We start from the raw sequence: 18,046 nt of genomic DNA on the forward strand, positions 1-18,046 counted from the left end.
TTTGTTACTTTTAAAATGTCGGTATGTATGAGTATTCCACATTCAGCTCCGTGTCTGTTTATGCTTTTGCATTCTCTCTAAGATTCCTTCCTCAGTCACCTTTCAAATATAAACGCAAGTCTCTAAAGCTCCACTTAGAAGTCTCTAAGTTCCAACAACCACACCTTTGATGAATTAAATGCTTACAAACACCTCATTTATCTGTAGCAGCTGTTATCATCTGGGCAGGTATACAAGGGCAGCTTGCCTGTGGCTTCATTCAGGCCTGTGGTGCTAAGATGGGTCAGGGTCCCACAGGGCTGAGAGTTGATGGCCCGATGCATACCTGAAATGGTTGACCACATTGGTCATGCTGAGGAAGGACAACACAAAGGACCCAGGCCGTCGGTCACTCTCCCTGATTAGGTAGCTGCCCGGGGTCCTAGCCTGACGGAGACGCTCCTCTGCAATTGTCCGGTCCAGCTTCCCATGGTACCATCTGGGGCACAAACAACAGATGTCAGTATTGAAAGCTCAATCATGTGTTATGAATATTACAGCTTTTAGTTTCATTTCCTTAATGGCACACTTACTCTGATAACATAATTAGGCCTGTGTTTTGCATTCTAAGCTAAATCTGCTTTCAGCATTGTGCCAACTGGTCCATGGAGGGCAGAATAATGAATTTCTATTGTGGAGTGCCTCAGCCTAACAGAGTTTATCAGGAAAGGTGAGACAAGGCTGCACTTCAGAAGTGCTTGTAGAATATTCTAAAAGGCTTTCCTAGCCGTGTGGAGACTTTCCACCCATGTCAGGACCAACATCCAGGGATGGAAGCATCCAAATATATCAGTAGTGAAATTTTTGCCTTAAGAAGGCAGCTCAGTACAGTATGGAGGCTAAAAAGCTTTTATACATAATCTCAGGCCATTAAAAACTTCCCACCAAATAAATTAAATAGTAGCTTTTTTTAACAGCACCAGCTAAAATATACAGTGGATTTAGGTCCCGGTGATAAAAATTAACACCCCTTACTGGTATGGCACCCAGCAACCTGGAACCCACAGGGCGGCAGGGTGGGAGGATGGAAGAAAAAGAATAAGAAGAGAGCAAGTGAGAAGTGCATGAGAGCGAGAGCGAGAGAGAGAGAGAGAGCACAAAAGAAAGTATGAAGGCAGACAAGAGGGCAAGACGAACAAATGCTGCGCAAGCAGTTTTCAGCCGAGGCTTAAAGGGCCACTTCTTTTTCACAAGAGCAAGAGTCCAGCTATAAAGAGAAAAGACCAAGGAGTTGGCCAGAATGCTGAGGAATCTTCCCTGGTGACAAGGCTGTGCAAGTCTGGTGAAGAGGAGAGTGTTTGGGGGGGGGGTCAGAGACAAGCCTACTATCTAGTAACTATAGAACATGGCTGCTTTTTTGGCTCGGTGGACTATGTTCAAAGGTTGTGACACAAAAATACTTCAAGACTAATTGGCTATATGCTGTTTGAAAAGAGGTTAATAAATATATAAGCCTGGATGCAAAAGGTTGTAAAGCTTTTACATGAAAATGCATGATACCCCAGGTATGTGGTATTGTATGGTATTGGTAGGTAACTGATTAAGATTGCAGTCTTGGTATGGGATTAGTAGTACAATTTTATTATCTCCAGTATTTAAACTCAAGGAAAACTGTGGAGACAATGTTTATTTTCATGGCCATAATACTGATCTTATTTAATTTGAGCCATTTACACATAAGTGTTTGCATTAATTACATTTTAGTTTAATCTCAGTATATATTCATTAGGTTATCAGAACCTGTACAGAATTCTCACTGGTGTGCACTAAAAATAACAGGATCTCAATTTTTTTCTAACGCTATGTGGAAGGAGTCTTTGACTAAGTATATGTGTATGTGTGGTTAAGAGGAAGTGGAGAGCATGTGGTAATGGTGGGTGAATAAATGTTTAACACTGATGGGAGTGTGTTGGCAAGTGGAGAGAAAAAGCCTTTGTGTTATCTCTCAGAAACTGGTCTCTGCACAGGTGACAACAACCACTCAGTATTGAGAAGCACATCTGCCACTGACATAGCTGAATGTTGTGAGACTAATGAAGGACTCTCAGTGGTGCAGGTTACTTGCAGCAGCAGCATTGTGTGTTCAGCTCTTCAACCAAACACACATTCGAATGCTTCCTCACTCCTGAGGTAAATTCTGCTCTCACTGCTGAGGCGAGTGGTAAAATATAAAAAGCAAATAATGAGAGTAGAAGGCCTTGTGTTATTTTCAGTATGTGGTCTTCACAGATGACAACAGACAGCCTGCCAACCGGCAGTCTGCCATTACAGAGATCTCCTACATCGACATGTAGAGATTTCCTACAGCTACTGCAAAGTGGGGGAAAAAAACAACAAAATAAAAACAACAAATAAAATCCATACGACAACACAAACTTTAGAAACAAACTTCACCATATAAATGATAGAGCAGAAATACTCTGTATGAAAAATTACCTGACATCAGGGAGACCAGACTCCATGAAGCTTTTTATAGGAGTAAAAACTGCATAGACATGCAGAGGAAAGGTCCCTAAGAATTCACTGAGGGTTTGCTGCCCAACACTACTTTACATAATAAAAATGACAGCAGCTGGGGAGAGTTATTAGCAGATCAGCTAATGAGCTCAGTGGCTACAGTCTTGTAAATCTGTGGCTGGCAGCCGTGTACTAGGAGAAAGAGGAGCGACGTTGGGACCAAAACCATGTCCAAATAGGGCCTGTCCCAAAGTCCATGCTTTCAAGTTTGTGTTCTTGCGCACGTGTTCACGTGCGTTCCTGCCGCTGTGCAAAAACATTCCATTGCTCAAATGTGCAAAAGCAGTGTGTAAGACCTGTTTGTGATTACTGAATCTCACAGTTCTGTGCATTCTTCTATATGCAATAAATCCAGAGGGAAAAAAAAAAAAGCTGAGCATTGGCCATAAAAATAAAAGTGTTATGTATGTATGTATGTGTGTATATATCTGTGTGTGTGTGTGTATATCTATCTATATCTATATATATATCTATATATATCTATATATATCTATATATATATATATATATATATATATATATATATATATATATATATATATATCTATATATATATATCTATATATCTATATAGATATATATATATATATATATCTATATATCTATCTATATCTATATAGATATATATATAGATATAGATATATATATCTATATATATATCTATCTATCTATCTATCTATATAAAAAAAACATTACATTACATTACACACACAGCACAGTAGTGAGCTAGCTATGTAATGTTAATTTGACATGTCTGGAACTCATAGCATATCAATTCACAGTAGCATTTACTTAAGCAAGACCAAAAATCACAATGAATTTTGTTACAAAGATATTCTTCTATATGCTGGGTATTGAGAAGCATATCTCCAACAAAAAACTAGAAAAATGAGAATAATGGACAGGTACAATTTATTTTCACTTGTAGGTACATTTAGCTCTTAAACCAAACCAACGTTCAAATGTGGTCAAATGTTCATGGTTATCACACCTCTTGAGTTACTGCCGACGTGAGTGGTAAAATATAAAGTGCAAATAAAAAGAAGGCGGTCCCATGTTATTTTCAGTCTCTTGTCTGCAAAACACAATCGACAGCCTGCCATTATAAGGAACTTCATATTTCTTGCAGTGTAGCATCTTTGGCAGTGAGAAATGACAGTGTTTGCTCATGACTTCAGAAAAACAAAGAAACACACCATAAAGCTAAAATACACGAAAGATGTTTAGTGCAGAAATGCTCTGGACGGGGAATGACCCATGACATTTTCTTATGAGCGGATGTGCTAAAGACGAGAAATGGTAAGAATTACAGACCAATGTTAGACAATTGTCAAGTTCAATTTCTACTCATACTTCTCAGGCAAACACTAAGCAAATATGGTCTTCTCCAGCTTGCGAGACCATACACAAGTACAACTTTCATCATACTAAGGAATGCCTGATCATGTCACAGCATGAAATGAGGCAATGGGTAGCAACCATATAGAGCTAATGTAGATGCACTATATTACAGTTACCAATGTTCATAAAATCACCACAACACTCCTTTATTCAACTGGCAAACACGCTATATTTTCTGGTAAAACTAATGGTGCAACATTAGATCTGAGCTGGTTGACCTTAAGCTTTATGTGCAGCTGTTGCAGTGTTCCAAGCATGTCCAAGAAATGCCAGAGGAACCAAATGGACTCCAAAGATTTCCTGCTGAGAGTGGGCTTCGATCAAAATGAAGATATAAAACACAATTTACACGAATAAACTACATCTTGTACTTTATGCATGTACAAGTAATATGCAACATAAGTCCTTGATACATTTTAGGAGTGATCATCTAAGATTAGCAGTATAAATAAGTGTATAAGTAGGCCATATGGAAAATAGAACTGCATAATATGCACAAATATTAATGGCTAAAGTATCTACTGTGATGTGCCTTGCAGTAGCGTATAAAACACTTAGGAACCTTTAATGAGACATGGTTAAAGACTAGCCTGCATTACTTTTGACTAAAATAATAATGTGTCATCATTTGAATGCTAAGATCAATTAAAATACCCACAAAATACTCATCTGGAACATTAGACACACTGTACCCTTCTGCGATACCAATACTGCAGTGCCTAATATTGCAGTAACAATTAAAAAAACGGCACATAAATATATTTGAAGATTCCAGAGAGCAACTGATGTTAAAGATACAGAGTATAGTACACAAGGATTCCAGAGGTACAGGACGTTCTATACAGAAGTCCTCCTTAGAAGTTCAGAAATATTTTGTTTGCACAGCTGATCTCCACTGCAGCTTTTATTACAGTGCACTACAGTTGTCACTCCCTGAATCCACCTCTTTAGAGATGTTTGTCTATCTATCTAGTACATGATTTGACAATTTCACTGAGACGTTTGGGTGAGATTGGCTGCTAGTCTTGTTGTCATACATTCTGCATTGAGCTTACATCTGACAGCAACACTGCAACAGCTTTTCTACTGCATTAGACCAACTCACTCACCAAACACAGGAACAGGAAACATGATGGCTTGGACAGAGTGCACTCTTACAGTGTGTTATGTGCACAAGTGTGACAATTCTCAACTGCCCCCCCCGGCACACAAACACACAGACACCCCTTCATGCCTGTAACCATTTTAATCCCTAGGAGCCGGCTGTTATGCACCATATGCTATCAAAAAAACAAAAACAAAAAAAAATGAAACAAAAAGAAAACAACTTGCACGACCCTAATCCTAATTGAAATTGGATATTTTACCTTTTTGATGAGCTGTTTTATGACTGAATATTAGCCTGCTGGGAGAGGACAGAGCAACATTTTAAAAATGATACAGCAACAGATAAAAAAGGAAAAGCCAACAACATAAATCTAAGTTGTATGGTTCCCCAAGTGATTAAATGCCTATACTAGCTAACAGTTGAAGATGGGCCCCAGAATAAATGCAGTAAGAGAGATTACATGTTATGTCACATCTTCTGAGCCTCAGAAAATTGATAAAAAAAAAAAAAAAAAAACAAAACAGATCAACTCTGCATGGCATGACCCATTATTTACTTCCCCATTTGTTCATTAACAAACAACATAACAGCAAAAACAAAGGCCCTTGATCAAAAAGTGCAAAGACCAATGCATGTAACTGTTCATGTGATTTATAACAAATGTATGTCTAGACCCAAACAACCTGGACAAGTAGGACCTCGAAACACTACTGACAAGATACCAGCATACATCAGTACAATAATCTCTTCCTCTCTCTCCAGGCTTCAGGTTCATCTTATTGAAAACAGGACATGACCTTTTTGTGGTCAGTCTATGGCAGCCATCCTGAGAAAAAAAAAAGAGGAGACCTCTCAATTTACAAGGCTTCATCTCAGAGGAAACAAGGAAAGCCTGGGCTTGTTGTGGCTTGATTGAGGGGTCACTCTCTGCCACACCAACCCAATCCCCCTCCCTGTCCAATCAAGGAACTTTTAGATGTCTCTCTCTCCCCAACTGTATTCTGCTCAGCTCGAGTGCATGTCCAAAGATAAAGTCACTGGTCATCATCAACAAACAAATGAGGAAACTGTACCACTTTACATTAAAAATGTCTGTGTACTGTGCTGCCAGCTGTCATCAGGGAATTTAACACAAGTGTTCATTCGTTCGTTCTCTCTCTCGCTCGCTCTCTCACACACACACACACACACACACACACACACACACACACACACACACACACACACACACACACACACACACACACACACACACACACACACACACAACAAAGCTATGAAGGTTCTACTAAAAAACTTAATCTACTTCCACATTCAATGATCTTAAATCCTCAGTTGCAACTGAAATAAACGTTTTAAACTACAGTACTACAAGACTTCAGCCACTAAATGTAAAACAGGGTAGGTTTATGACGATAGTTGTTCATAAACTCAGGGCTAGTTATGGCACATCTGTGGCAGTTTCTGCAACTCTCAAAGTTTTAATGAACAAGCTAGCTCAGACAAAGCACCAACAGAGCTCTAACAGTATAATGAATGCAAATACACGACAACAAAAGAAAACTCTACAACAATGTTTAAAGTGCAAGGAGAGAAGAACATTAAGAAAAGCATCATTTAAATACAGACAAATTATCTAGAATTATTTATAAACAAAGAATACACTAAACAACATTATCACGAACTCTGCTGTAACCTTTCTAAATCCATAGGTGAAAACACTGTAATAAAATTGATACGTTCGGCAAGCGAAACCAAGCTCTCCACATGGCACAAAGCACCGAAGCGAGCGGTGCCTACATTGTGTCCCACTTACGCCGGATTCATCCTTTGCTGCATCCTTGTCTAGGGCGTGTGCTCTTGCTGCCAAAGTAAGCCCACTTCGCTACTGAACCACGGGCGTCTGCCTCCTCCGACCAGCCAGACATAACCGACACAGCTCCAGCTTGGTCCGCGCTACGAGTCCAAGGAGCCACTGCATAGCTGAAGTCATCACTCGGGTGTCATTCAGTGTAATGACTACATCCCACCCTGGTAAGGGGAGGGGACGGCGGACTATCCCTCATATACGTTTAGTACAGCAAAAGCAGCCTTATATGAAAGACCTCCGCTTGCTGCTATTAATTTGTGATGACTGTGTAAGTTTCTGTGAGGGATGAGTGTTATTACAGTGATATTTCCTGCTTGAAGTTCTTGCATTGAAAGGAATCACATAAAGCCAAGAGTGAGCCTAAAGAGGCTTGTGGAAGAGAGTAGCCACAGAGTGTAGGAAGAGAGTTCCTACGATGCGAAGAGGTGGTAGGGAGAGGAATAGGGAGGGGCATGGGGAGGGGACTGCAGGTGGTCCGAAGACCTCAGACTAGCCGCTTCTGCACTGCCACTACAGTGTGTGAAGGGATCTCAAAAGGCCAATAAAAACTGTATTATTAAACACCTCTGGGAACCAATAACAAAAATGCTACACAGGATCAAAGAACTTATCTTCCCTGCACTAAGAATGTCATTTTAACATCCAACATCTACTTAGCAATCAGCCATTATCCAACTTTCCTGGGCCAATCAAGATATTTTTTGAAAGTTTCCATGCTGGAAAAATGGTAGTGTTGAGTAGGAATCCAGGAACAGCTGCAAATCAACTTTGTTTTTCTTCATGCATGACAGGGCGTCACAGCTTGTTAGACTCTGAGGTGGCAAGCCTGATGTATAGATGGAGGGCTAATGAATGAGGACCAGTACATGATGATTCTAACAGTTCATAATGAACAGTTTATACACAATGCCACTGTAATCTGTGGAAGCATTGGTGTGAAAGACCAGAAGGAAATTGTGAATATATGTTCAAGTTGTCATTAAATGCATAAATCTGATCTTTTACCCAATCTGTACGAGCACCTGTAAAGACCAGTTATTTTAAAATGTTCAAAGTATTCTGCACAATATTTCTGTACAGAGGAACCTGTGTTTAGGGTAAGGTTAGTTAACGTGAACAGCTTACTAAGCTATGTAACTACTGTATAATGCCTATAGTAGCCTACTGCAACATCAGATTGTTTTTAATATATATAAATACTCACTTATCTAGTGGCATTTGTACACATACCCTCCACAATGGGCCTTCATCTATCTTCATCAAAGACATAAGGTATCTTATTAAGACAGAGTAAAGGGCCTTTCAAGATACTGCAAAAGATGCTTGGCAAAAATTATACATGTTACAAAAAAGGCGGTAAAAAGTTATGCTTTGTTACCTAAAGCATCCCAGATTAGTCTAGCCTATGCAGATCCTGTGCTACTTGGCATTCCACTGGCTCCATATTTCTATGAAGACAGTTAAGCAGCATGGGAGCTCAATTAACACTACTGCGAGGGAGAGTTATATGAGCGACCACATATCATACAGTAGCAGCACCACTGATCTCAAAATCCAGCCTCCCCCGCCTCACCCCTGTACCCAAGCCCAACCCGCTGCTCTCAAAAGAAACTGTTTATGTCTCAAAATCCCCTCTAATCTTCGTGGAAACTCAAGATCAAATACCCATTTTCAAATGTGCCTTTGGTTTTAGTCTGAGCCTTGGTAGAGCGGGGCCTTGTTTAAACTTTTGTTTTGCTTTCAATAAACAGAAGACTAGTAAGCATCTGTGAAATATCTGTCCTAGTGATGACACTTCTGTTTATGAATGAAGTGTGCTCGATGATTGTTGCTGTCTCTGGCATGCTACAAAGCACTATGTTTAGTCACACATGCTGCACATAAGGGACTTTGTCCAGGCTCGTGAAGGTTTTCCAAACTATACCACATTGTTACCTCCTTACAATTCACAAAGGAATGAGTTTGCACATCCCAGAGCAAGAGCCACAATTTATTCCACTGCTCTCTCACATTGCAGTAATATTTCAAGTGAATAATATAATATAACAACAACAAACAGTGCCATGACGGAATTAAAGAAATGGCACTGTAGATGTTCAAGCTTAATTTCGGATTGACATGAATACCATATACCGGACAATAACTGAGCTATTTCAGTCACATGGAAAGGATAGTAATGGATTAAACTGACTTTACAGCCCAATATTTCTTTGTGAATATGTATGCCTTTTACATAAAAGCATCTTCTGTCTTGATTGCACATATGTACTTAAAATTAAAGCTAAACAAAAATCATCTGTTGAGATGACAGTTGAAAAACTGAACATAACTGTGCATGAAATCAGAAAGCACAGATAAATCCTTTTATGGAACAGACTTTTATTGACAGCATTTTAATTTGAAGCTGGTTTCACATTACTGCTGAAAGGATAAGATTATGGCACACCTTTGATCTTGAGTATCAGATGCTGCCCAACCTTCCCTTAACTCGCCAACCATGTTGATAGGGTCCTTCAGCTACAAGTTCCCAGCACATTCCCATCCTTATATCAGTCTGCAGTCTATCACGCAAGCATAATTCAGTGAATAACTGAATACCACTGTGTGCAGAAGAATGAAGACTACCTTTTATAATAAGCACCAATACATGACAGTTCATAGTGCACAGCCTACACACAATGCCACTATAATCTGTGGAAATATTGGTGCGATAGACCAGAAGAAATTTGTGAAGAATCGTGAAGAGTGCATGTTCATGTTCATGCTGATAATACAGAGGTTTTCACAAGATGAAAGAATGCCTTGGAATTTTACTTGGAGTGTCACCTTCATGGCTTCTATGCTTACAAGCTGGTAAAATATTCCTATTTAGCCATGTAGGAAACCAAGCAGTCATAAAAGTCTACAATATGTTATACAATATGACAATATGATATGACGCATCATACAAAATCCATCAGCAACTCAAATCAGAAAAAATCCATTATATAATTAATTTATTAAGTGATTGGTTTATTTTGAATTAAGCCACTATTACAAAACTAATGACTGCTTCTCAATCAGAATAGTACCACATTAAATAATATGCCATTATTTTCTGATAACTTGTCAAAAAGGTTCATCAACAAGTTCACATCTAACATTTACTGGCTTATTGAGAAGTATTAGTGAGTACTACTATTTTAGACTTATGTACTGAAAAACCTAAATTGTATGAGGTAATTTGGAAAGCTAGCTGTGCTGGCTACATTTTTGCAACTCTTGCCTTTAGCCAACCACACAAATGTAACTATGTGACTATATATATCCTTTAACTTTTGAATGATCAAAGGCTACTTATAACTTCTGAGCCAACAGGAACTGAGAAACACATTTTGGGTGTTACGGGTGTTCTTTTTCCACAGAAACAAGAAAGTTGAAAGTTTTTGATACAACTGCTATTAGTCATCTATCAACCTTATGTTCAACAGGAGTTCTAATGTGTACTAATGTGTTACACCTGTCTCCATTGTTCACACAGAACCACAATAGTCCTACACTTAATTTACAGTTAATAAGTAAGTTAACTGTAATATGCTTGAACTTGTTCACAGCCATAAGAATAATATAGGCCTGGTATAAGAGTGGTGGTATACATTTTCAAAATTTTGTCAAGGGTTTGACAAAACAAGCAGTTGTTACTTTTTAATGCTGTCTTTTGATAATCACTGTTGTAGTCTTTACTTTTTGTAAATAAGTAAATCAGTCAACAGGCTATGCTGCATGTGAGTGCATCTAAAAGGGGATGCATACTACGAAGATGGGCCTACACTGAGTAGAACTGCAAAATTAATCAGAATTTGTAAGCATGCATAACTGGACCCCTTGGCTTTTGGGCCGAATATGAATGTTGGATTGCAACAAGTCTTAATGTGATTAAACTACTGAAACTTGCTGCAACTGTTAAGAAGGTGCATGGCTGATGAGAGAATAATCCCCATCATTCATTACTTACACATGGGTAGAAAAAGAAATGGCAGTTTCTAAAGAATGAAAGACATCCTTACTGGTTAGTGGGTGGCGCAGAGAGTGAGAAAACAGCCTCTTCTTCCTCATATTCCGGTCCATCCTGCTGATCGCTTTCGTCCACACTCCCGTGTGCTCCGTAACCCGGTGGTGGTGGAGGCGGTGGAGGCAGTGGAGGCAATGGTGGGAAGACAGAAGGCCCATCAGAACCTGCTGAGGTGGGTGACATACGGCTATCAGGTCCCTCTGAGGTGGGGGAATAGCACAGTCCACTAGTCCCTGAGCTTGCTCCATGAGATATGGTGTGGCCGCCACTCCCTGCAGCGGCCAGTGCTGGCCCAGTCAGATCTTCTCCGGTAACCGGGTAAATCATCATGTCGGTGAGGCTGTCTGGGGATGTGTTAGAAGGGTGGCGAAAGCTTTGCGCAAGTCCCTGGCCCAAATCACTAACCCGCACTCTACTCGTCTTGGGATAAAACGGAAACTGGGTCGTCTCAGGGCCTCTGCTGTCTTTAACCCCTGTCCCCGATGATACGGTACCCCTACCCTCGTTCCTGACTTCTGCGTCCATTAAATGCGTGAAGGTGAATTAAGAAGAGAGCCGGCCCTTCTTTTTTAACCTGAAACACTCTTCCAGTCTTTTGGGATGTGTAAACTAACGCCAAAAACTTTGCTGGAAAACACTTCACGCTTAGCCAGCTCACAAGCTAGCTCACGTAGCTAGCTCTGGCTAGTCCCACAACACACAATGCTAGCCAGGCTAGCTGACGGCACACTTGATGAGTTATGTCTTCATTGTTTCCTGAGTTTCGAGTTTACAGAAATTCACACTGATTCGAAATTATGTAGATGAAATATCATAAAAGAAGAATAACGAAAGTAATTAGCCCCTGGCTTCCCGTGGTGCCAGTTCTTGGTAGCAGTCCACTTGACGGGAATCTGCGGTTTTATTGTCAGTGTGTGCGCCAGTCTTTTTGTAGCTGTTATTTTGTTTCCAATGAGTTAAAAAAAAAAGGCTCAAGATTTTATCTGAAACGGTCCACAGTAGCGTTTTAGTATCCGATACTTTTTTCTTTCTTCATTTCCACTCAATGAACAAGTTACAATGCTTTTTCTTGCTGCGTGAATTACCTTTTCTTTCGAGATTAGTGGACTGGTGGAACATTTGCCACAACTGCTCCCAGCCCCACTCCTTTCCCTGCGCGTGCTCGCCCGCGTGCAGACCGTATTAATAGAGTGTCGAGCTCTTGCGAATTCGATTACATCTACTTTGAGAAATAGCTCATCCTTCGATCGTTGTTCCGAGTTAAGGTTTGTAGTATACATTATATACGTTATTTATTCCTACAATTTAGTTTATTTGTCTTTGCTGTAATGTAATTAAACGTAGAGTTACGTAAATGGGCTGATTTCAGTGTTCTCCGAAGGTTCTTATACGAACAAGAGTATTACAAATTGCGTGTTTAGTTTGAATATGTACAAATGAGACCTCAGTCGAATACATTGTGAACCAAACAAAATCCCGTCCGCAACGGATAAGTCACACAAGCACATTAGCTCAACTTACTGGTACTGTTATTTAAAATATTTTTACATTATATGAACAAACATGGCTTCTATTTTTCAGCAAATGCTTCATTAATCTGATTATTCTTGCAGTCCCAGATTTATTTTCATACCTTGCTTCTGTTTGCTTTGCTTAAGTGAGAGTGGAGTTGTTGCTGGAAACGAGTAATCAGATAAAAATGTGATGTAGCCATGGGAACTGAGAGGGCTGTGGATGCATCTGTGTTCACCGCCACTCCTGGGAACTGAGAGGGCTGTGGATGCATCTGTGTTCACCGCCACTCTTGCCTCCAGTCCAAACATCTGCGTCTGCTCAGTGACATTCCCCATATCTAGAGTTAGTAATTTGACCAAATACTCTGCCATGCCCCACTGTAATTCAGATGATCAATCCCTAATCCGTAATTTCCTTACACATGCACAGCCTTAGTTTCATTTGACTTAATTGTAAGCGCTGTCCATCCACTTCTCAGTAAACACTCAACTTTGTCCATAATCACGATCTGCTGCTAAAGTAAAGCAGTGTCAGTGTCTACATTATGTTCAGATGTCTTAATCCCATCTAGAGTCCTTAGTTATGACTAATTCTTATAGAAGAGCAATAGATTAATCTGAAATCTGTGATAATTGTTTTCTTTATAATTTTTAAATGTCTCCTCTTGCTCTTCTGGCTTGCAGTCTGTCTACAGCAGCTGCATGTCTTTCACCTTCACCTTTACAAATACCTCAAAAAACAGCCTGTCTCATTTCCCTCTATCTGACTCATCTTGTCCCCCCTTGTCCCCCCTTGTCCCACAGCCCCCCGCCCAGGTCTCCCTCCAAGGGCTGTCACGCCCCTCAGACCCCCCCCCCCCCTTTCCTCTGACATTTTATTTCCCACACACCCCTTGGCTGTTTTGCACTTTGCACTTTTGATGACCTCCTCTCTCAAGTCCCTTAAACACAGGCCAGCAGAGGCAGGGCGGACTGGCAACCCGCTGCCAAGTGCTGTCACTCTTCGTCAACTCCGCCCTCTACTTCTCTGTCCTCTAGCTCTCTGCTCTCTGATATGATGTGACCAGCCTCTTCTGGACCCCCCCACCACACACACACACCCCTCCCACTAATAAAGCCACATCTACACACGTCTAACCCACAGTCGACAGAGGAAAGATAAATGGAAAACCAGCTGTAACGTAATTTTTTGTTTCAGGGACAAAAAATCCAGGACCTCTTACCGCCTTCACTTGTAATGGAAAAGAAAAGCTAAGGACTGTGAATGCTTTTTGCATGTTGCTATCAGTTTAATCTCTCTGGATGAACTTCTACTCACCAATTATTTGTGAAACATATACATCAACATGATAACATTAGGTACATTAGGTACATTTCCTGTTTATAATGATAAACAACCCACTGTGATTCTTGAAATCTATCCCTTGACACCATTAGCGAACAGGTTTGTGGACTACATTAGAACACAGCATGAGTCGCCAAACCAGATGGCGTAGAGGAATCGTACAAGGCACATTTCCTGCCCATCCTCCTCCAAAAGCACAGTAATCCTTCTCTGAGCTCCAGGCAGGAGTGGGCCACGTTCTCAGCGGTGTTACTGGAGTGCTCTGCTGGGTGTGAGGCTCTGGCATGGTGGGGAGGGGGTGATTTGTGAGCGAGTGGGATGGTTGTCCCTGCTTCCTGCTATCCGGTCTGAGTGGGCATAATGAAGTTCAGGGCAGGGTGCAGCAAGTCATCTGTCAGTAAGCAGAGTGTAGGAGCAACGGTGCCTGCTGAAGAAATATGTGCTCTCTCATTGTGTGCATATGCAAGCATGAGTGTTTGCACAAGGGTGAGAATGAGAGTCAGTGCGAAAGTGTGTGAGCAGCTGTGGAGGGATGTTGCTCCTCCTATTCATCAGCAAGAATACAGGTCCTGTAGTGAAAGTGTTTGAGCACACTGTGAGTGCATACCATAGGGAGGAGGAAGAGGAAGATGGAGAGGAAGATGGAGAAGAAGGGAGAGTAGAGTCGATGCCCTGGTGAAGTCTCCCCCTGTATTCTAGTGGTGCACAGGGTGCTTCGCCCAAGCTGGCTGTGATGGATGTGTGCATTAAAGTTAACAGTGCCATACTCTGTGGAAACCTCATTTCTAGACACTCTAAGCCCCACTAATAACCCAGAGCACTGTTCCATCAATATCACTAGGCTGTTTCATTAGGAACAACCACCTCAAAAGCTTGGCCCACCTCTTTCTCTTCCTCGACTTCTCATACAAATACCAGGTTTATCTCTATATCTGTATTCACATACATTTTAAACCAGGGCAGCAAGTTCTTCATAAAAGGACACTAGGTCATGCATATTCATTTGTGACCTTGTTTTTCCTTGTAGACCCAGTTAACTGTGCCCAGTTTCCCTTGTAAGGAATCTTCTTTTGCATTTATATGAAAATTTAATACAACCTGAGTGCTACTTTAAAGCAGGGATACACCATTAGTGTCATGTGAAGGAAAGATGCAGTGCAAAGGTGGTAACTCTCTATGGGACACTTAAGAAATGAGTGTTATGCAAGTTCAGATTACAGAAATGAGGGGAAAACCATGAATGTTCAAGTAGTGCTCCAGTTACCTCAAAGCACCAAAGACACATGGCAGTGTTAATATATCAATAGATGGGTATTATGTGTCATAATGCTGTGTGGTATTGCACATCGCATTATAATTACCTACTCACTGGTACTTTAAATGGCCTAGTGCACCCTTAAATATAGCAATCATTAGTTGTCTTATCTGAGTTCATTATTATGAAAGATCTTCAGATCAGGTTGTTATCACCACGTCCACATGCCGTATTTCTGTCTCATGTCACATGTTTTAGATGTGATGTTATCTTCCCATCTCTCTTTGCCTCTCTTACTTCACAGCCATGCCGTGTGCCATTTGTGAATAGGTTGCGGGATAAAACAAGTCTGAACTGAAGGCGGGTTTCTCCACGTGTGTGCTTGTTCCCATTGTTTAACTGGGGCCTCAGAAATTTAGCTCTCTTGGCATTCATCTTGAAATGTACTGAATGAACCAGTATGCCAGAAGCCATACACGCTTCATTTCCCAAAAATCATTTTGGGGCCTTGGGAAAGCACAAGTGTATGTGTCCATGATGTTTTCAAGTTTAGAGAATCAAAATTTCTTTATTGTGATTTAACTATAAAAAGAGCAGAATGTAATTGTAACATTTGTCTTTACCAATTAAAACACAGGAAAAAACAAGAAACTAAAAATAAACTAGAGTAAACATAGAGAAATAGAGTAAACATAGAGAAAAAACAAGAAACTAAAAATAAAATAGAGTAAACATAGAGTAAGTTCTAAAGATAAATTATAAGAATAAATTAAAATCCTCTAAAATCTAAATGTTGTATATGGATTCAAATATGAACTATTAAGGATTGAGTTATTTCAGATATTGCACATGTTCCACTGTATTCAAGAGACTGATGGCAGAAGGTAGAAGCTCTTAAGGAGCCTGGCAGTACTGCACCAAAAGCTACAGGATCTCTTACCTGAGGGTTAGAGGGAAAACAGGCTGTCAGAGTTAAGGGTGGAGGCTTCCGTGATGCTGGTGGTTGTCAACAGATGACCTTTCCTGGACAAGTCCTCAATAGGTGGGAGCATGGTCCCAAAGATTCCTTCTGCTGTCCTTACCATTATCCTCAGGGAGTTTTATTAATGGCTCAACTAAGGCTACAGTTAGCAATGATGGTAAAAGTTCCCCTTTTCACACTGACCTGAAATCAGTTTCTTAAAGAGCTAAAGAATGCCTTCTACATGGAGCAGTTAGCAGATCATTAGTTTGTCCCAGTGTCTCCTCTATATTAATGTGCAGTAATATGGTGCTCTAAGAGACTCCTTATTATTGTGTGTGCTTTATTAAGCATTCCCATATGAAGAATTGTTCTGAAGAATATATGCATTAATTGATCAGTGCATGAGTTTGTAAGAACACAGACTTCTTGAGGAGTTAACAGCATGACCCATTTAACATTTAGGAAGACAAAAGACATGTCAGGAATCAAGCACAATGTGCTATGAGCTTTGAGAATGATTTCTCTAGTCTTTAAACCAAAAGATAGAATACATGAGTGACTTGCATGAGATCTGCACTCTTAAATGAGTTCTTCACTAATTCTGCTGGGAATGCTTAAATTAATCAGAACCTGACAGACTGAACAACAAACGCTTGGAGGAAGAATAAACACAGATAAATTAATAGCTGTCAAATGGGATTTTTTTTATTGGCTGGCCTATGTCAAAGAATGCCAAATGGAAGACTGTGCTTCTTCTTTGATAAGAATTTTAAAAAAGAAAAAAACTGACATCAGGGAAGTTACGTAATAAAAAAAGTGATGCAAAAAGCATCCCTGCCATCCCCTTAATGCTAAAAAAGCCAGTGTCCTAGGACATTTTTAGGAGAAGTTGCACCGTGTGGAATCCTTTTGAGAGTCATGGTGAAGCAGTGAAACCAGCAAGATATATTTGGTAATCTAATTTCTCCCGAGAGCTACTGTTGTGCATATAATGTCACCTAATTTGCATGGTGTTACAAGAGTCATTACACTAAATGGAGCATTGTCATGCAAAATTACATGTGTGTTGGGCTTCTGGGTCTGAATTGGGAGAGGGAGTCTTCAGAGTGATGATGTTCCAGAAGGGCGTGAGTGTAAACATGTTTTGCTGGTTTGTTTGAAAACAGAGCTCTCACTAATGAATGTACATCTGCATTAGTGCTCTTCTGCTGAGTTCTTCTTCATAAGTTCAGCGAAATTCAGTGGAGAACACAGCCATGTGTTGTTTGTATCTTATTGCAGCCTAACTGAGTTTCTTCTACACAATCAATATGAGGTGCTGCAAAACAGACACCTTCAAGAGACAGAGAGAAAGAGACAGAGAGACAGGTATAAGGAGAGAGAGGGACAGAAATAGAGGTAGAAAGAGAGTCAGAGAGAGAGAGAGAGAGAGAGAGAGAGTGCTGGAGTGGGAGAGAGAGAGCAAGAGAGAGAGAGAGAGAGAGAGAGAGAGAGAGAGGGAGCATGCACCTACTGAAAGCTCTGTGACTTGACTGAGAAATGCATTTTGTGGCACAGTGCCTACAGCGTCGTAGCTTTAATGGCATTTTCAGATTATTCCAGCCCAGCGTCCCAGGACCGACATGCCTCCATTCCTGGACCAGCTTGCCTGGCTAGAATGACAGGAGCATTCAGGCAGCCAATAAGCCTGCTATCACCAAGGGCCTTCCCTCTAGAAAAAAAAGAAGCTGGTCATGAGTCTCAATAACAGGGCCATACCTTAAAGCCTCACGTAGATAGCTTTCTGTCCCATAGTCCAAGACTCTTAATGCAGGCCGGCTGGTATTAGAGCGGATGTGTACGGGTGAGAGGAGCCTTTTAGCGCGCTGCCTCCCCCTCAGACAGATGTGATGAAAGCTGAGCCGTGGCATGGCATACGGTGTGCGTCCACATTTGAAATGGCCTCAGTTAAGGCCACGCTCAGTTCAGGATCAAGTCTTCCC

General features: G+C 40.7%; 1 protein-coding gene across 4 annotated transcripts in view; it reads right to left on the reverse strand.

The window, feature by feature from the left end:
• Positions 1-12,145, reverse strand: part of rasa1a (RAS p21 protein activator (GTPase activating protein) 1a) — a 23,904-nt gene extending 11,759 nt beyond the window's left edge. For 3 of the 4 annotated variants that reach the window (XM_027002836.3, XM_027002834.3, XM_027002833.3), the window contains exons 1-2: positions 10,982-12,145; positions 326-478 (exon numbers count right to left, since the gene is read on the reverse strand). In XM_027002836.3, the coding sequence (XP_026858637.2) occupies positions 326-478; positions 10,982-11,511 (683 nt within the window). In that variant the 5' untranslated portion in view covers positions 11,512-12,145. Of the gene's footprint in view, positions 1-325; positions 479-6,881; positions 7,291-10,981 lie in introns of those variants that run through there. The other variant, XM_027002837.3, reaches the window with a different exon arrangement.
• Between the last annotated feature and the right edge of the window lie 5,901 nt (positions 12,146-18,046).

Source organism: Electrophorus electricus, chromosome 5 (assembly GCF_041902795.1).
Source record: "Electrophorus electricus isolate QZ-2024a chromosome 5, ASM4190279v1, whole genome shotgun sequence".
Lineage (NCBI taxonomy): Eukaryota > Metazoa > Chordata > Actinopteri > Gymnotiformes > Gymnotidae > Electrophorus > Electrophorus electricus.